We start from the raw sequence: 21,617 nt of genomic DNA, 5'->3' as shown, positions 1-21,617 counted from the left end.
ATATGTTCCAATTAGAGTTTGAAGCAGGCTTCTTCAAGGGCAGGAACAGGGACAAAAAGTCACACTGGACAATCTGTGTACCATGGATTTGACAGGGTAATGATTAAGATCAATAAAGCAGTTACTGCATAAACCAGGTGGTAGATGGTAATAATTTGGGTTAATATGTTGTCACAGGAGATGCTGCGAAAAATCAAGATAATATTAGAGGGAGAAATGAATGACTTGAGATGGGTTGAGTACTAGGTGTGGGAATGATACGGAAAAGGGAGGAATTAAAGAAGACAGCTGGCTTAAACAACAAGATGTATGGTGGGACTACTGTTGTATCAGGGGAACCAGCCCCCAATTATTTCAACGTAGGTTCTTTTCTATTTTCCCTAAGTGTCGGCTGGTCTGATAAATAAAGACAAAGCATACAAAGAGAGAAATTTTACAGCTGGGCCTCTGGGGGTGACATCACATATTGGCAGGTTCCGTGATGCCCACCTGAGCTGCAAAACCGACAAGTTTTTGTTAGGGATTTCAAAAGGGGAAGGGAGTATGAACAGGGAGTAAGTCACAAAGATCACATGCTCCAAAGGGCAATAAAAGATCACAAGGGCAGAAGGGTAGGGCAAGATAACAAGGCCAGGGCGAAATTAGAATTACTGATGAGGTTCCATATCCCACTGGACACATATTGTCTTGATAAACATCTTAACAGGAAACAGGGTTCGAGAGCAGACAACTGGTCTGACTAGAATTCACCAGGCTGGAATTTCCCAATCCTGGTAAATCTGAGGGCACTGCAGGAGACCAGGGCATATTTCATCCCTTATCTTCAACTATATAAGACCGACACTCCCAGAGCGGTCGTCAATAGGCCTACCCCTGGGAATGCATTCCTTCCCCAGGGTTATTCCTTGCTTGGAAAAGAATTCAGCGATATTTCTCTTATTTGCTTTCTGCAAAAAGAAAAATAAGACTCTATTCTGCCTGACCCCACAGGCAGTCAGACCTTAAGGTTATCTTCCCTTGTTCCCTGAAAATTGCTGTTATCCTGTTCTTTTTCGGGGTGCCCAGATTTCATATTGTTCAAACACACGTTTTACAAACAATTTGTACAGATAACGCAATAATCACAGGGTCTGAGGTGACATATATCCTCAGTTTACAAGGATGACGGGATTAAGAGATTAAAGACAGGCATAGGAAATTATAAGAGTATTGATTGGGGAAGTGATAAATGTCCATGAAATCTTCACAATTTATGTTCAGAGATTGAAGTAAAGACAGGCATAAGAAATTATAAAAGTATTAATCTGGGGAACTAATAAATGTCCATGAAATCTTCACAATTTATTTTCTTCTGCCCCGACCTCAGCTAGTCCCTCCGTTCCGAGTCCCTGACTTCCCACAACAGTATTGAGATGCAGAAGTTTGGGAAAAGAACAGGATAGGGAGGCAGTGTTTTAAGATGTTTATTTTGAAAATATTATGTGAAACACCTGTGAGAGAGTCAAGAAGTCATGTCGTGTGAGATTTGACATACAAAGCTGCAACTCAGAGTAAAATTTTTGGATTGAGATTTACATTTAGAAATCACTAACAGAAAACTTTGAAAAACGAACGTAAAAAATTTTAAGGTTATTGCATTGACTGAACTATTTAGTGAAAATGTAGATAAGAGAGAATATAAGAAATCAGCACAACCTGAAAGTTTGCAAATTTAGAGTTTACAATTGTAATGATGATACATGTTATTATGCTCCTCAAATGTGCTGGGTAGTTTATGTATTTTAAGTATTTCAATAGGATGTGGATGGTTGTGGAAATGAGGAGAGTTCACCTCTATTACACAGATGAAATCCAACCTCTCACAGTAAGAATGGGCTAGGGGAGGGGGCTTATTTGATGGGATTATATGTTTGGCTCCAAAGACCATACTGTTTTAGCTACCAGTGAAAAATAATTGCTATCTTATGAGAGCAATGTATATATCTACTTTTTCTCACCACTGTATACCTAGCTCTGATTAGTATCTGGTTAACAGTTGAATTTCAATGAATACTACTTGAATGAATGTATGTGCAGACTTCCCTAAGAGAGACATTATTTGATGTTTAAAATGTGATAGAACTCTTCCTCATTTCAGCTGAAGTGACAAAGCTAGAGATACGGATTATAGGTGCTAATTTTTCTTTTTATTTATTTCTTTTTTTTTTTTTTGAGAAGTCTTTTTCTGTTGCCCAGGCTGGAGTGCAGTGGCATGATCTCGGCTCACTGCAACCTCCACCTCCTGGGTTCAAGCAATTCTTCTGCCTCAGCCTCCCAAGTAGCTGGGATTACAGGCATGCTCTACCACACCCAGCTTTGTATTTTTAATAGAGATGGGGTTTCACCATGTTGGCCAGGCTGGTCTTGAACTCCTGACCTCAAGTGATCCCCCCACCTCGGCTTCTCATAGTGGTGGGATTACAGGCATGAGCCACCACACCTGGCCAGGTGCTACTTTTTCTAAAAGGAGCTAAATCATACCCATAACTGAAACACAAACTATGTTTTTTGGCAGATAATTCCACAAAGTGGAGTGAGATGAAAGTGGTCTTGAAACAAAGCCTGGCTAAATCTAGAGGTTAAAGGTTAGCTGAGGCTGACTGATAACAGAGCAAAATGACAAAGCTGTAGTCACAGCCACTTATACTTTCTGAGTTTGGACTAAAGTGAGAAGCAAGGAATATACCTGGCTTTAACATTTTCTAAAAGATCATACCTAAAAGGATTACCTGTGGAAGGTGAAGCAATCGCACAGAGAGAGGCTGTGCAGAGTGTACCACCAGAGCAAGGATTGAAAAGGACTCATTACCAGAAAAGAAAAGGGAATAGTCTCTGTCAGAAGACCAGTATGGCATGGCCAAAGAACCACGAAGTTACCTTTAGAGAACAAAAGCCTGAAGGCAGGATCTGCCATTAGGGCCTCAATGAAACAAAGTTGTAGCCCCAGCAATGATGTTTCCTCTTTTCCTTTAATTCTACTTTGACTTTGTCCTTGTTCCTGCTCTAGAAGGAGCTAGAAATAGCAGTTAGTGGAAAGTAAAGAGGTGAAATATGGAAGAAAATAAACATCAGTTTCCCCTTCTTTTGAATTTCAAGCTGGTTAATTCCTATGTAAGGTATGGAGAGTGGTACTGCCCTGAGGAAGGGAGAAAGCATGAATTGAATGAGAACTTGAGGTTTTGAATTATATTGCAGCAGACCTTTAATATCTGAAAATAAGGATTATTCATTAGTGCCCAGAAGTAACTGTATATTAATGGTTTTTTTTGAGATATTATCTAGGGAAATGGAAAAGAGAGCTGACACAATGGGTTTAAGGAACAGTGGTAGGAGAAAAATTAAATTACTTGTTTTTTGTACCATTTTGAAATTAGCTCATGAATAACTTAGTTTTAATTAAAAATTATTCTACAAGTCTTATTACTACCTTCATGGTATGAATGTAACTTTAGAAATCAGATGGAGACAAATCACTACTGTATGTTACACATACTTAAGAATAAGACGACCCTATATGTAGAAGGTTGTTGAAAGAACTGTTTCATTGACTTGAAATTATGCATAAGAAAATGCTGAAAATATACAGAAATATCTATTTTATTTTATTTTCGTTACTAATTTCAACATGGCTTTTTGAAGGCTGAGACCAATAATTAGAATGTGGAGTGGGATATACAAATTGTCCCAGTGCAGTCCAGTAGATCTTTCTGTTATAATTGAAAGGCTCTATATCTGTGCCATCCAGCATCCTAGCCACTAAGCCACATGTGACTAGTGACTGCTTGAAATGTGGCCAGTGCAACTGAAGAACTAATTTTTAAATTATATTTAATTTTAATTAACTTAAATTTAAATAGACACACATGGCTAGTGGACAGCACAGGTCCAGACTCCTTAAAGAATAATGCTAATCAATGATAACACTTGGACACAGAGTGGGGAACATCACACACTGGGGCCTGTCATTGGGTAGGAGGAGGGGAGAGGGATAGCATTAGGAGATATACCTAATGTAAATGACAAATTAACGAGTGCAGCACACCAACATGGCACATGTGTACATATGTAACAAACCTGTACATTGTGCACATGTACCCTAGAACTTAAAGTATAATAAAATAAATGAATAAAAATAAAGAAATGATAAAAAAGAATAATGCTAATCTACAAACATGTATCATAAAACAGCACTATTGAAGAAGTAACAAGAACATTTCCCATATTAAAAAGTCTGTCTGTTTTAGAAGCTTCTTTTGGCCAAGCATCCTGTGTGGATACCTTTTGCTTTAAGCTACATTACTTTCTGTTAATGTATAATGCACATGCTCTCTTTCATTTCTCTGGCTAGTGCCTTTATAGTGAAGGAAGGTGGGCATATCTCCTATTGTACAAAGTATTCTAATTAAGATAGATAAGTCATGCTGCTTTTGTATATGTCACAATTTTCCCTGTAGCTAGAATTAAATGATGCTGTCAAAGGACAATGCTAGTGTTTGATGGCTTTTAATATTTTTGTCCATATCAAAAGACTAAATAAATGCAATCAATATTCCCAATTCCTAGCTCTCTAGTAATTATTCTAATAAAGAGATATTCATGCTACCAAGCATCAATACATGCTCTTCATAGCCCTAATAAATCTGCTCCCAGAAAATAAACCACGTTCTGCTATGGCTTTAGAGAGAATGTTAGCAAACACGAAGATCAGAATGTGATTAACCAACTCTTCAGCACATGGGACTAACAAAATATGGATTTAAAAACTCAAACACTTAATGAAAGTTACTAAGAAATAAGAATCAAATTCTTAAAGGGGCCATGTACTGTATTTGGGGTAGCTCCTCAGGCAAATAACTCAAATTGGAATTTTAAATAGTGGCTATTCAAAAGAACTCATCCTATAAATGTCTACCTTATAAAATAAAAACTACTACAAAGTAATAATAATGTCATAGTCCACTTAGTTTTATTATAAAGGAATATCTGAGACTGGATAATTTAGAAAGAAAATTGGTTTATAAGGCTGTACAAGAAGCATGGCACTAACATCTGTTTCTGGTGAGGACTTCAGGCTGCTTCCACTCATGGTGGAAGGTGTAAGGGGGCAGTGTGTGCAAAGATCATATGGCAAGAGTTGAAGCAAGAGAGAGTGGGAAGGTGTGATGCTCCTTTTATCTACCATCTCTCTCAGGAACTAGAAAAGTTGGAATTCACTCATTACCTTGAAGATGGCACCAAGTCATTCATCGGGGTTCTGCTGCATAATGCCAACACCTTCCAACACTGGTTCCATTAAGTCTCACCTCCAACACTGGGGATCAAATTTCAGCATGAGATTTGGAGGGGTGAAACAAACCAAACTGTAGCACCAAGAGTTATTGAGTATTTTAATATATACCCAAATGCTCACAAAAATTCCATGAAGTAGATAACTGCTTTTATTTCCATTTGACAAATGAGAAAACTATGTCTTCAGGAGGATGTCCAAGGTCATATATCTGGGGTAAAAAGAGTGTGGTATTTGTCAAATCCAGGTATGTCTGACTCCAAAACACATCTTATTTATTAATTTTTAAAAAGTATCCACTGTATCTTACAACAAGTCATTAACAAGGTTTACTATTATTAAGGCAGTACTACCTCCTATTTCACTATAATAATTTCAGCATTCTACACACCTTTCTTGGTGAGTTTCAGTTAGCTAGGCCTGTTGGATAGTCTAACTTTGACTATTAAGTGGTTAATAGTTTTACTTGGTAAAATCTCCCTTTAAGATTATATAAGAAAAGGAGGAATAAATAATTTCAACATCCTAGTTATCCAAGAGACACTTGTATTACACCACACACACACAGAAACGGACACACACACACACACTACAAACTGTTCCTTTAATTCCAAAAGTTCACACCCTATTTGCAGATCCATTTGCACAAGAAATGTTAACATAGGGAAGGACTTCAGCATCAAATTATCAAATTACCAGGCATTATTTTATCCATGTTTTATTTTTTCTTCAGCTTTATTGATGTATAGTATATACATCAATGTGATATTTTGTGATATGTGATATCACCTATACAATGGGATATTTTGGTATACTTATACCATAATCAAGCTAACTATAATAACATACCCATCATATCAATGTTTAAAAGAGGGGAAAAGCACCTTGAGGTGAAGAGAGCTAAGACAGATTTATGAAATGTTAACATAGGGAAGGACTTCAGCATCAAATTATCAAATTACTGGTAAGGGATTATTTTATCAATGTTTATTTTTTTCTTCAACTTTATTGATGTATGATTGACAAAAGTTGTAAGCTTTTATTTGTATAACCTGCATATACAATGTGATATTTTGGTATACTTATACAATGTGAAAAGATTACCACAATCACATACCCATCATATCAATGTTTAAAAGAGGGGAAAAGTACCTCGAGATGAAGAGAGCTAAGACAGATTTATGAAATGATGGGGTATAACTCTGCCTTGATGAATTCTTTATAATCCAGATAATTGAGGGGAAAAAGTAAAAGGTACTATATTAGTCATCTTGGGCTACTGTAACAATATATCATAGACTAGGTGGCTTAAACAACAAAAATTTATTCTTTATAGTTCTGGAGGCTGAGAAGTCCAGGATCAAAGTACTGGCTAATTCAGTTCCCTGGTGAAGTTATCTTGCTGGCTTCCAGATGGTACCTTCTTGGATTTTTTCTCACATGGAGGAAAGCAGAGCAAGAGTGAGAGAGAGAGAGAGAGAGAGAGAGAGAGAGAGAGAGAGAGAGAGAGAGAGATTGGGAGAGAGACAGAGAGATGCTCTGGTGCTTGTAAGGACACTAATTCCATCATAAAGGCTCTACTCTCAAGATTTCATCTAAACTTAATTATTAATACTTCCTGTATTAGGTCATTCTTGCATTTCTATAAATAAATACCTAAAACTAGGCAGTTTAAAAGAAAAGTTTTTTAATTGGCTCACAGTTGTGCAGGCTGCACAGGAAGCACAGTGCTAGCATCTGTTTCTGGGGAGGTCTCAGGAAGCTTTTACTCATGGTGGAAAGCAAAGCGGGAGTAGGCAATTCACATGGCAAAAACAGGAGCAAGAGGTTGGTGGGAGGTACTACACACTTTTAAACAGCCAGATCTCACGAGATCTCACACTTGTGAAAACAAAATCAAAAGGGTGGTACTAAACCATTCATTATAAATCCACCCACCCTCATGATCCAATCACCTCTCACCAGGTCCCTTTTTCAATATTGGGGATTATAATTCCAACATGAGATTTGGCAGGGACAAGGATACAAACTGTATCATTCCAGCACTGGCCTCCAAAATACCATGTTCTTCTCACACTGCAAACTACAACATGTCTTCCCAAGAGTCCCCCATAGTCTTAACTTATTCCAGCACTAACTCAAAAATCTGAAGTCTCATCTGAGACAAGGCAAATCCCTTCCATCTATGAGCCTGGAAAATCCAAAACAAGCGCGTTACTTCCATAATACAATAAAGGAACAGGCATTGGGTAAACATTACCAATCTACAAGGGAGAAATCTGCCAAAAGAAAGGGGCTACAGGCCCCATGCTAGTTTGAAACCTAGGAGGGCAGTCATTAAATCTTAAAGCTTCAAAATAATCTCCTCTGACTCCTTGTCTCACATCCAGGGCACACTGGTGCAAAGCTCAAAAGGCCTTGGGCAGCTCTGCCCCCGTGGCACTGCAGGGTACAATCCCCGTAGCTGCTCCCACAGGTTGTTCAGTGCCTGCAGGTTTTCCACACTGAGGGTGCAAGCTGTCAGTGGATCTACCATTCTGGGCCTGGAGGACTGTGTCCCTCTTTCCGCAGCTCCACTAATCAGTACCTCAGTGGGGACTCTGTGTAGGGCCTCCAGCTCCACATTTCCCCTCCACATTGCCCTAGTAGAGGTCCCTCATGAGAGTTCTGCCCCTGCTTATACATCCTCTGATATCCAGGTGGAGGCTGCCAAGCCTCCTTAACTGTTGCATTCTGTGTGCCTGCAGGCCTAACACCACATGGAAACCACCAAGGCTTATGGCTTGCACCCTTTGGAGTGGCAGCCTGAGCTGCACCTGGGGCCCTTTGAGTCAAGGATGGAGCTGCAGCAGCCACAACGTGCAGAGTAGTGTCTGGAGGTTGCACAGGGCAGTGGGGCCATTCTTTGCAGGAGGAAGGAAACCATTCTTTCTTCCTAGGTTTCTGGGGCCATGATTGGAGGGGCTGCTGGGAAGGTTTCTGAAATGCCTTCTAGACCTTTTCCCCATTTTCTTGAATATTAGCCCTTGTTTTCTTTTCAGTTATGCACGTTTTTCCAGCAAGTGGTTGCTTCACATCCCACTTGAATTTATCTCCTGAAAAAGCTTTTTCTTTCTCTGCCACATGGCCAGGCTGCAAATTTTCCAAACTGTGTTTCCCTTTTAATATATATTCCAACTTACTCCTTTACTTTATTTGCTCCTGCATCCTTTACTTTACTTGCTCCTGCATCTATGTATAGATCATTAGAAGCAGTCAGGCCACATCTTGAATGCTTTGCTCCTTAGAAATTGCTTCCACCAGATACACTAAATCATGACTCATACATTCAAACTTCCTTAGACACCTTGGGCAAGGGCACAATGCAAACAAGCTCTTTGCTAAGGCATAACACATGCCAGATTTGCTTCAGTTCCCAGTAAGATCCTCATTTCCATCTGAGACCTTCTCAGCCTGGATTCATTGTCCATATCACTATCAAAATTTTAGTTACAACCATTTAAACCAGTCTCTAAGAAGTTCCAAAGTTTCCCTCATCTTCCTGTCTTCTTCTGAGCCCTCCAAAATCTTCCACCCTTTGCCTGTTACCCAGTTCCAAAGCTGCTTCCATATTTTTAGGTATCTTTATATCAATGTCCCACTCCTTGGTACCAATTTTCTGTATGAGGCCATTCTTGCACTGCTATAAAAAAAAATCTGAGAGACCGGGTAATTTTTAAGAAAAGAAATTGGCTCACACTTCTGCAAGCTGTACAGGTAACCCAGTGCTGGCATCTGCTTACAGGAGGTCTCAGGAAGCTTTTAGTAATGGTGGAAGGCAAAGAGCGAGTAGGCACTTCACATGGCAAAAACAGGAGCAGGAAAGAGATGGGGAAGGTGCTAGACACTTTTAAACAACCAGATCTCACAAGAATTCACTCACAATTGCAAAGATAGCACCAAGGGGATGGTGCTAAGCCATTCATGAGAAATCTGCCACCATGATCCATTCACCTCCCACTAGACCCCACATACAAATTTGGGGATTACAATTCAACATGAGATTTGGTGGGGACATATATCCAAACTTTATCACTTCCCAAAGCTCCATCTCCAAATACCAACACATTGGTGGTCAGGGGTTCAACTCATGAATTTTGGACCTACAGTAGTCAGTCTATAGTAATACAATACAACCAAACTCCTAGACAAAAGAATGTGAGGACTCTTGGTAGGAGAGTGAATAGAGCAGCAGAAAAGTAATGGAAGGTAAGCACAGAGATACTCAGGTCATCCACATTGTGTATAGCCCTAAATGCCAGACTACTGAGTTATTTCATTATTTCATTGAACTTGATTGTTTTCCAGAATTCATTTGGTACAATATTATAGAATATTATAAACAGAAAAGCAACAAAGAGAAATTGAATGTGGGATGACTTGTTCCAGTGTGAATGTGCCACAGATTACCTTAACGTTTGACTTACTTTATAAGAAATGTGATTCAAAATGGGCAAATGAGAGTTACATGAACATGATAATAAAATAATATTAGAAATCAACTAGGAAGACAAGAAACAATCCACAGGGCCTCTTTCTCAAGCCAACATCTAGAAATATATAACAGCTACAGCATCTGGAAAGAACACCTTGTTTGAGGGATACAAGGAAGGGGCAATAAATTCAACAGCTATTATTCAAACGTGATTGTAAGAAATACTAAATACATGCATGAAGTGCAAGGCAAAAAACAGTCCCAGCTCCAATTTGCTGGCAACTTTTTTTAACCTATTTTCAAAAATGTTGGTTTGAGGCATTATTTTAAGAAGCATGATGATTTTATATGTTCTTTTTATTTTTTATTTTACCTAAGACAGGAGGCAGATCAATTTTAGAATATGATATTTAAGTTGTAAAATAGAGAATGGGCATTGGTTTTGTGTTAGAGGGCATGGAGACTAAATACTTACAAAAATGGCCCTTTTAAAAAAGAAAAAAAGGTTGTTTTGGGGAAATAGAAAAACTAAGCATTCTAAACTACTTACATTAGTCTCCCCCTTATCTGAGGTTTCTCTTTCCATGGTTTGAGTCACTTTCTGTCATCCTGGGTCAAAAATATTAAATGTAAAATCCCAGGAAAGAAAAACATTTCATAAGTTTTAAAGTGTGCACTATTCTGAGTAATGTAATGAAATCTCTCACCATCTCCATCCTGATAGGAATGTGAATCATCTTTGTCCACTGCATCTATGCTGTTGACCCTACTCACCCATTGGTCACTCAGTGGCTATGTCAGTTATCAACTAGAAAAAAAAAAAAAAAACATGGTACAATTGTCCCTCAGCATCCTTGGGGGATTGGATCCAGGACTCTTGATAATATGCTCAAGGACCTTATATAAAATGTCATGGTTTTTGCATATAACCTACACACATCCTCCCACATACTTTAAATCATCTCCAGATTACTAACCAAAGCCCTGTAAATTCTATGTAAATAGTTGTTACACTGTATTTTTTTAATTGTATTTTTATTGAAAACATATTTTTGATCTGTGGTTGATTGAATCTACCAGTGTGGAACCCACCAATACACTGTATATATATACAGGGTTTATTACCATCCAAGGTTTCAGGCATTCACTGAAGATCTTGGAATGTATTCCTACAAATAAGAGGGACTGCTGTACTTGCATTTTTCTGTTCTTTTACTTCAAACTTCATAACCTTAGTCAAGAAATAATCTTTGGTCTTAGAGTTTCCTAAATGCAAAGTGCAAGCAGTCCACGAAAGTTTTCTTTCTTATTTATAAAACTGTTTCAGCAGAATTCTTTTTATAGTAGAATTCTTTTTCTTGAGCAAGAGTAGCTTAAGGAACATTGATGAACAAGTTGTCAGAAAAGAGTGACCTATGTCCTTTGAGACTTTCTTCTATCTAGCAAGCAAGCAATTTTACTGTTCAGAAGCCCCCAGTCTTAAAAAGCAGCACAGGTATCTATCTACCTTTTATTTTTCTAATCAAGCACTTATATACTTATTCTATATGTTTTCTTTTAAGTATTATTGTAGTCTTGCATTTCTTTTAAATTTGATCAGTTCCATATATTTTCCAAATTTTTTCCATTTTCATATATAGGTACATATTATTTGCCCAGTAATATTTTTATATGTAGACCATTAACAAACTATAGTGAGAAGAGTTTTTACTGTTCGTGCTACCATCCTCAGAAAAGTTGTAATTTCCATCAAGTATACGATTCTTGACATATTATTCTAAGTAAATTAAAATAAAGTATATACTTTTGGTACTAATCATTTTAATCACTCTGTTGTCTCAACTCCACTTTCAACTTAGAAATTACATTGTCTCTATGTCGTATTTGAAAGATTGGTGGAATCTCCATTAACAAATCATAAGACAAATGTTCACTGCTACGTAAGACAATCTTTATGAGTGTTAATACTTTTTTATTGGATCAATTTTTTCCACATTTTTTTCTTTCCTTTTCTTCCAAACTTCCTTTTCTCCCTCCCTTCATCCCTTCACCCTCCCTTATTTTTTGAGATAGGTCTCCCTTTGTCGCCCAGGATGGAGTACAATGGTGTGATCACAGCTCACAGCAGCCTTGCAGCCTCAACCTTAATGTAAATTAAGAATGATATGGTCCTTCTTCAGTCGCTTGAACCAGGAAGATGGAGTTTGCAGTGAGCAGAGAGGGCGCCATTGCACTCCGGCCTGGGCAACAAGACCGAAACTCTCTCAAGAATGATATGGTCCGCCTTAAAACTAAATTTATATTTTTTGAAATTCCAAAATTATATCTTTCCTTTTCTAGTTATAAAATGAGATAATTAAGAACACATTTGGTGTTTGCGGTCTCTTAAGATCTTGCGTAACAAAATAAAAATAAAAAAAATTGAGTAACTGTATTTTCCCCTTATTTGTACTGGTCAATGAAAACCCCATGTATGTACTTATATGTTTTTCTTGTTCGTTACTTGCTGCAGTGGTTTGGAAATTTTGGTTACCCCGAGAATTCTCTGGGACCTTGTTAAATATGTAGATTCTTCCTAGGGCATCTTGCTCAAGAGAGTCTGGCATCAGTACCTAATTCTTACATTACTTTGCAATAATCCAGTTACTATGTACATTGAGACCCTACAAGAAGGTATGATTCATTCAATGAGATGTTCATACTTGATCCCAGAAACTTTGGAACTAAGTATTCAGTTTCTTCAATAAACAGAGCACATCTTGTTTCATAGGTTTTGGGGGTTGGCCAGAACAAGTCAACTAAGTATGACCTAGTTTCTATAGAGTTCTGAACAATTTAAAAAGTGAATTCCTGGCCATTCACAAATTGGGAACTGACTGCATTCTTTGGAGAGCTAGGTGTTTCCACTGGGGAACCCCATGACAGGTGCTCAGCCCAATTCTGTTGAACGTTTTATTAAACATAGGAGTGGGTTAAACCACTGGGTTTTAAATGAAGTACTTATACTCAGAGCTTTTCAACTTGCCCCATAGCTTTGTCCCAGAAGTGATCATTCTATTATCATTAGTTTTGAGAATGCCGTGTAAAGCACTGTTGGTTGCGCTCGGGAGCGGGCGAGGACGGCTTGTTCCTGCAGTGCCCGGGCCTGCACGGAAGCGCCCTGGCAGAACTCAGCTGAGTATACACGCTTTTTCCCGCGCAGCCGGAGGGCTGAACAGCAAAGCGCTTCCCGAGAAATTGTGTGTCAGCACAGCCTGGAGATAGCAGGCCCAGGGGGCAGCTCCACCACAGGAGACAGGACACGCCTCAGCCTGGGCAAATTCCCGGCCTCCTCTGGCTCTAAGCCAGCAGCCGCCGCCCGCCACCTCCTCTCCTCCTCCGCCGTCACCCCGGCCGCCCTGCCGGCCCCGAACTTGGCCGCGCCTGGGCGCGCGGCCCCTCAGCCCGCGGGGCTGGCGGCGCGGTTGGGATGGGACCGATGTGGCGCATGCGTGGTGGCGCCACTAGGCGCGGGAGTTGCTGCGGCGGGGACGGTACTGTGGCCAGCCGAGGGCCAGGCCGCTCGGGCCGGACTCGTGGGGGTGGCAACAACAGCAGCGGCGGCGGCGTGGGCTGGCGAGGCCGCGCGGACGGCGCCCGACAGCAGCTGGAAGAGCGGTTTGCCGACCTGGCGGCGAGCCACTTGGAGGCCATCCGTGCGCGGGACGAGTGGGACCGGCAGAACGCGCGGCTGCGTCAGGAGAACGCCCGTCTGCGGCTCGAGAACCGGCGGCTGAAGCGCGAGAACCGCAGCCTCTTCCGTCAAGCTTTGCGGCTCCCCGGCGAAGGCGGCGACGGGACGCCCGCGGAGGCGCTCCGGGTCCCTGAAGAGGCCAGCACGAACCGGAGGGCTACAGACAGCGGCCCAGAGGACGAGCCGGGCAGCCCCAGGGCCCTGAGGGCCCGACTTGAGAAGTTGGAGGCCATGTACCGCCGGGCCCTGCTGCAGCTGCACCTCGAGCAGCGGGGACCACGTACGAGCGGGGACAAGGAGGAGCAGCCTCTACAGGAACCTGCCTCCGGCTTCCGCTCCCAGGATTCGGAGCCCTCCGGGTCCTGGCTGTAGCCGAGGCCGCAACCAGAGAGAGGCGGGGCCTCGAGCGGGCCCCTCCTCCTCTGTTCCCGGCGCCCCCCACCTCGCGCACGCCCTGGCCCGCGCCCTGCCCGCGGATACCTTGGACGACGGTGCCCTCCCGCCCCCGCCAGCGGACACTTACAGGTGGCGCTTGGCCATCCGCTTGGCGGAGGTCGAGTGGGTGCAAGGGCCCTCGGGACCTCCCACATGTACAGTTCCCCTACCTCTTGCCGTGGCTAGTTTCCCTGGAGAGAGGCCTAGCCAACAAGGAAGGGACGGATTTTAAAACAGCAAGAACTGGGTGCCAAGAAACATTTCATATTCCCTGAACTTTTCTAGATGTTGTGAGAACCTGTTGTACTTTTTTTCCCTGTATTTTGGTTCTGAGGGATGAGTAATGCGTTTTTAATTGGTTGAGTTTGTACATTCTTCAATCCCCTAAAGCCTTCAGCTGTTCTCTCTTATGTGGCCAACATTTTAAGTACAGTGTTTGCTTTTATAAGTCGGTGTTACTTGGATGTCCTATAAAATACCCAATTTTTATAAAGATGATATTTATAACCTAGGAACTCATGCCTACCTTGGCTGCAGTCCCTGTACATCTAATATATACTGATTTGTTTGCCCCCAGAGAATTTTTAAAGTATCTGCCTATATCGTGATCTTTTGAAATGGTCAATAAATCTGGTGCATTAAAAATCATCTGAAAGGTTCCAACGAGCATTATTTGAAGTGTGTTAAATTTTTATATTTTTTAAAAGATACCTTTGTGAATATACTAATTTAAATGTAGTTTTAGTTGTCCTTTGTAAACTATCATGTTCTTTTAGATTTGTGTAACAGTTATCTTTTAAAATAATCTAAAGATTAGATAGTCTAAAAGTTATTTTAATCTTTAATATTCGATTAGCTTAATTAGTACGTAATTTACCTTATTTTGACTAAGGAGTTCTAATAAATTATAAATTACTTGTATATCAAAAGCTCCTCCAACAAAGTGATGTAAGTCTCAGTTGTTATTTCAGTGGCACAAAAAAGTGAGTAGTTTAGGGATAAATGTCCTAAAATTACTTTTATTGCGCTTCATTAGTAACACTTTTGCCAACTAAGTAATGAAGAGGATACCATTGTACCTGATAAAAAATCATGGGCCTAAGAGTGTTTCAATGATGGAAAACATTTCATGGGAAAAAAAATCATGAAGAGAATTGTCAGGGGAATAAAATATACTAGTTATGGCATAGTCCAAAAGTTTTAAATATTATATATTACAAAACAATGTACCGGGAAAACAAGTTTTGTGATTTGTCTAGTTCTGGGTTTTGAAGACACTGTATTTTGCTTAAAGGTAATTGATATTCAGATGTGAATATTAGAATCTTCCCCTATGGCCAAAAAATATAAGAAGGAACTTGATGAGAAGAGGTAGGTATATGAAAATAAATTATATTCCCCTTGACTTCATTTTCTAAGAGTGAAAGAAATACAGTGATGTACTGCCTAACTGACATTTCAGTCAGGGATGGACTGCTTATATGATGATGGCCCGTAAGATTATAATACTGTACTTTTATTGCACATTTCTATGTGTAGACGTGTTTAAATACGCAACTACCATTGCGTTGTAATTGCCAGCAGTATTCAGTACAATAACATGCTTCCAAACTTGTAGCCTAGCAGGAATGGGCTCTACCATATAGCCTAGGTATGTAGTAGGGTATACCTTCTAAGTTTGTGTAGGTACACTGTAATGTTCACATAATGAAATTGCCTAGTGATGCATTTCTCAGAACACATCCCATTGTTAAGAGACCCATGTCTGTAAAACATGTTTAGGAGGCAGTAGGAATTGGAGAACGGAAAAACGTTTGTCCACCTTACTGCTATTAAATTGTAACTTAAGGCTTAAATCTTAATATTCTTATTTGTAAAATGAACGTAAGGTCTACCTCAAAATGTTACAAAAATGTTATTGAGATAATATAAGCAAAATGCCTGCTTCAAAGTAAGTTCAATATCTGTGAGAATTATAATCCAAAGTGTGAAAATTGCAGATGCATATTTTTCTTACACTTTTCCCTTGCTTTCTGTATCTTGCTTCTCTATGACTTTAGAAGTATTAGCAAAGATATATAAATTTAGAATAAATGGACATTTTTTACTTCTTAGAAGCAAATAGAAGAGAGAAAAACCTATATAATAAGAATAATGAAATATAAGTTTAAAAAAAATTGCCACATGTCACAAAATTGGGGATATTTAACCAACCAAATTATTTAGTTTACATAGTTCTTAACCACTTTTTGTCTTAAAATTATATACATATGAATGAATGCTAAAAATTGTAAATGTTACTGGTGAAAACATTTTTATAATGGGATGTAAGTGTGCGTGCACACACACACACACACAAATGAGGGTAACTTTTGAGCATAATTCCTAAAAGGCATTGCAAATTTTGAAAACAAAATGCTCATAAGTTGGATTAAAGCTAATGTCTATTTCAGGCTCGATGAAGTTCTCTGCTGATAACTGATAAAGCATCATGTAGTAATTGAAAGAGGTTTTGTTATATCACAATATGTAGCAATTAAAGAATTGGGTAAAGTTGATTTTAGAAAAGCCTCTCGTAGAGGAGGCTTTAAAATCTAAAGTTGATTTTAGAAAGGATATATACAATGATATCCTCTTCATTACTTAGTTGTCAAGTGTAATTCATTAACGAAGTGCAATAAAAGTGAACAGGACATTTATCGCTAATCTAGAAATTTTAGTTTGATCTAGGGTGCATTTTGATCTAAAATAAACAAAAACTACAGTGTACCATACCTGATTACAATGACATTTTCTTTTCATTCTTTCAGATTATTTGTACAATGAAAAGAGGGCTTACAGTTTATAGAAATAAATGACAAAAATGTGTATCTTAGCAAGTGAATTTAGCGAGGGGGGATTGGCATGTTTTTAATAAACTTTTTTTATGGTTGCTACTCACAAAAGTACACTTTATCATATCTTGTACAAAAATTAAAATGAATCAAAGCAATATAAAAGGAGTACTTATGTAGATCATAGAATAAGCTTTTTTTTTGCTAAACATCTTGAATATTATGAATATTTGAAAAATACTTGAAAACTTTTTGTCATGTTTAAATATTCTTAGACATAGTTTTGCCAGGTCACAAGTATTGCCATGATAAAGATAATATCAAGGTATTTAATAAATTAAATTAACAGTATATACTGAAAAATTATTAGCATCCTGCCCTTGATCCCAGTGCCAAAAGACCATTTTCTCTTTTGCTAGATTTTTAGCAAAAGGATAGATTTTTACTGAGAATTTGTCACAAAATGTTTGGAAAATCTTCATGAATGGCAAAATTTTTTTATATTTCTATTTAGTGATGAATTGATTAAAAATTCTAATTTTTTCTAGTATGAACTTATTTTTTGAGTATCTAATGTGTCACCAGATACGCAAGTAGTGTATATGTATATGAATTTTCAATGCATAGTATCCTTTTCCATTGGTGTAAAAGTGATAATGTATATTAAAAAGCTTTAAAAAGTCATTTAATTATGGTATTTTGTAAGCTAATCTTATTCCTGATAATTGGGTAAAGCCTAACATTTTTCTTAAATCATTTAATTCTCTTGTCCAATCCATTATTTGCCCCTATTAGAATTGATACACAATTTCCTTGACCTTACATTTTTCTGTATTTTCTTTAACTCTAATTTGTATCATTTTAAGCATGTAACCTCTATTGTATTTTAAACTTATTGACTTTATCATTAGTTATGGTGAAGACTCTGTTGCTATAAAAAGAAACCCAACAATTAAGTAGCTATAAAAAACAACTATGTTTTCTCTAACAAAATACTCTAATGGGTGCTTAAGGATGTCAGGAAGCTGTGCCCATATGATCATTTGTGGTCTCAGACTCCTTTTGTGTTGTGCCTCTGCCTTGCCTTTTCTTCACCTGTATGGTAGAAACAGATTACCATACCCAGGTTTCAGTTTATGAGAATAGTAACTAGAAATGGGAGGCAGCATACCCAGATCTGAAAATGACATAAATCTCTCCCCTCACGTTCTGTCAGTACAACATCATTACATCACCATTCAACTTCAAAGGAGGCTAAAAAATGTAATTAAGTTGTGTAATCTTTGGTCCAGCTATAATTTCATTATAACAGAAGAATGGGAGAACAGATTTTTATGGACAACCACCTTAAATGGAGGCTGTCATCTATTTAGAATTTTAAAATATTTTATGTCTTAGTATAGTATTTTTGAAACTACATAATGTAGTTAAAAATAAAAATATAATATGATTGCTTTGTAGACTGACAAAAAATCTGACTTTTAAAATTCACCTATGCACTATTCTTATGAATACAAAACATCAGATATTGCTTTGTATTTAAAATAAGTAAGGAAATATAGCTAGTAAATTTTGTATAGGACATCCCTGTAAGTATGAACTATCTGTAAAAATTGTATATTATAAATATATGGGGTTTAGAGCCTATAAGTAGTAAGCATTATTCTATTATGTGTGTATATCTAAATGAAAAACTTGAAGGGAAACGTATTTTGTTCATCTTATCTATTATGTACCACAATTCTACAACTTTTATAGCTGAAAGAGACCTTACAGGTTTTGGCCCAGCATCCTTTAAACTTTTTTTGTCAACAACTTTGAAGAAATTCACATCTTACATAGTATGCTAGTTGAGTATTCTTCATTCATTTACTAAGAATAGTTAACCAAAATTGAATGTGAATGCTCAATAATTAAAAGTCTAATAGAACCATTTAACTCTAAAATGTAAACATTTGGCTTGTGAGTGATTGAAAATCAATTTGTTGATCAACCCTAAACAAAATTTAAATTTTACTAAATATTGTGCTATAGAGAAGGCTATGACCTCTTCACTTGCCCTCTTGAATATGTGCATGTGTAGGGATGCTTCAGTTTTTCAGAGTATAATTAATACACTTAAATATACTTGTATGATAAAACAATATAGTTTATACCTATTTACTTGTGCTATCCTTCTCAGTATCAGTCTGTTAATTACAATTTCTTTAAACATAACTAATTTCTGTGTGTTAACTTTCACTGTGCTACATTTCAGGATTCAACTAATTCCAAGATTAAACTTGGTCTTCAAAAGTTCTGGAAGCTTTACTGGTGGATAGTAGAATACTATTATAATCCTATTATATTTAAAAATTTTCAATATTTTAAATAAATTGCAATGATCACATATTAATGTTAATGATACTAAGTTGTATTAATATGTCCTTTGCTGATTCCTTACATTTCTAAGTATGTTGTTTAAAATAACATACAAAAAAAGAAGGAATGTGCTTAGAAATAGAATGAGCACAGAAACAGAGTTGAAGACGGCTGGTTCAAAACCGGAAGGAGATAAAATACGACAAGATAGGATATCTTAATTAGATGGGACTGCTATAACAAAATATCATAAACTAGGTGGCTTATAAACAAGAGAAATTTATTTCTCACTGTTTTGGAGGCTGGAAGTATGAGATGAGCATGCCAGTAGACTAGGGTTCCAGTGAGGGCCCTCTTCCGGGTTGCAGACTGCTGACTTATTTTAACCTCAAATGTCTGAAACAGAGAGCTCTGGTCTCCTCTTTCCATATATGGTCACTAATCTCATTCTTAGGGCTCTAGTCTTATGACCTAATTATCTCCTAGGGGCTACACCTCCAAATACCATCACATTGGGAATAGAGTTTTAACATATGAACTTTGTTGGCGATATAAACACTTAGTCCACTGCATAACATGATGCTGAGCAAATGTACTAGGGTTTTCTTTACTCCAAAATATGTTCATTGAAATACTATCTTAATTTTCCCATTAAGATACCAACAATATGCAATACATTTACACTATCTTATATGGCTAAACTAAGAAAATATTAAAATCTATCTCAGCAACTATCTGAAAATCTATATCCCCATATCTTTAAACCAGCACTGTAAACTAATGTTCTTGGATGGTGGCCAGAACTAACATATCTGCAGTTGTCCAAGTCAGACAGCTGGGACTATCGATACCACTATCTTATATATTCTTTTAAAAATTCTATGTGTTTGTGTATGTGTGCACGCATGAATACGAATGCTCATGTGCAAACAAACACAAGAATGTATACACACCGTGTAGATTCCCCACACACCCATGAGCAGAAAATATTACTTGGACATCATTCCAAATCGAGACCTTACTAGGTACTTCATTCCTCTTACTGGTTTAGACTAGCTTTTGCTCTTAATAGTAACGCTACATTAAATATATATGTATGTTTCTTATTTCATATTTATACAAATGTCTCTGTAATAAATTTATATAAATGTGTTTTTATTTTTAAAAGCTTGCAGATTTTTATTGCAAAAGAGACTACCAAACTGCTCTCTGCAGAGTGTGTACCAATTACATTTCACCCAAAAATCTTTGAGATGCCTGTTTTCCGATATTCTTACCACATGGTGTAGTACCAAATGTTCATTTTGCTTATATGACAGTTGGAAAACTTAATCACATTGTAAGTTTTAAATTACATGTCTCCTATTACAACTGAGATTAAGCTAGGATCACCATTTGGTAAAATTTTAGAGGTTGAGATTCATGTAGATTATACCTAAGGAAATTTATATTTCCTTTAATGTGAACTTATTTTTTTGTAGGAGTGATATGTAAGTATTTTTTTCTGAAATCTTCTGAATGTATGCTGCTTTTAATCTATAAATGTCAATGTGGTCACATTTTCAGTCGTTTATTATTTTGGATTTATATAAGAGTTACATATACACTATATATATATATCTTTATCTAATTTATCTGGAATTATTTTGATGTTAATTTTGGTATAGAGATCCAAATGTATTTTTATATCAAAAGGATATTTGTTGATCATCATTGATTAATTTATCCTTTCCTTAATAAAATGTAATATCACCTTAATTGTATACTAATCTTCTGGGTATAATTGTTTATTATTTCTGTTTATTATTACTTATTTTGTTCTATGAATCTATTCATATAGCTGTACCATATTGCTTAATCACTATAACTTTATAAAATATTTCAATCTCTAGTAATGTTAATGCCCCTCAGTACTCTTTGTTAGTAAAAATTTTCTTAATTTTGCATGTTTTTAGATGAAAACTTTACAATATTCTAAAACAAAATGTCTTAGGCTGAGTGCGGTGGCATATGCCTGTAATCTCAATGCTTTGAGAGGCCAAAGCAAGAGCATTGCTTGAGCCTGGGAGTTTGAGACAAGCCTGGGCAACATAGGGAGACACTGTCTCTACAAAAAGAAATTAAAAATTAACTGGGCATGATGGTATGCACCTGTGGTCTTAGCTATTCAGGAGGCTGAGGTGGGAGGATTGTTTGAGCCTGGGAGGCTGAGGCTGCAGTGAGCTGTGATGGCACCACTGCACTCCAGTCTGGGTGACAGAGTAAAACCCTTCCTCAAACAAGCAACTCCAACATGTGTTGTTGATATTTTAATCTGGATGCAATTAAATGTAAGGTTTTAGAGATAACTGACATCAATAATAGTGAATGTATCCATCCAAAAACAGGTTATGTCTCTGTATTTGTTCAAATCTTGTTTTCTTTCTCACTCACAAGCTTGTGAAATTTTCTTCA

At 37.6% G+C, this 21,617-nt stretch overlaps 1 protein-coding gene across 1 annotated transcript; it reads left to right on the top strand.

Moving 5' to 3' along the window:
- The first annotated feature begins 10,863 nt into the window (after nucleotides 1-10,863).
- Nucleotides 10,864-17,486, top strand: TUSC1 (tumor suppressor candidate 1). Its single transcript, XM_073021686.1, has one exon. It carries the CDS (start codon nucleotides 13,270-13,272, stop codon nucleotides 13,903-13,905), a length of 636 nt encoding a protein of 211 aa, XP_072877787.1. The 5' UTR covers nucleotides 10,864-13,269; the 3' UTR covers nucleotides 13,906-17,486.
- Nucleotides 17,487-21,617: the final 4,131 nt, after the last annotated feature.

Source organism: Chlorocebus sabaeus, chromosome 12, assembly GCF_047675955.1.
Source record: "Chlorocebus sabaeus isolate Y175 chromosome 12, mChlSab1.0.hap1, whole genome shotgun sequence".
Taxonomy (NCBI): domain Eukaryota; kingdom Metazoa; phylum Chordata; class Mammalia; order Primates; family Cercopithecidae; genus Chlorocebus; species Chlorocebus sabaeus.
The sequence above is the reverse complement of the archived record's forward strand: the minus strand, read 5'-3'. Positions and strand labels throughout refer to the sequence as shown.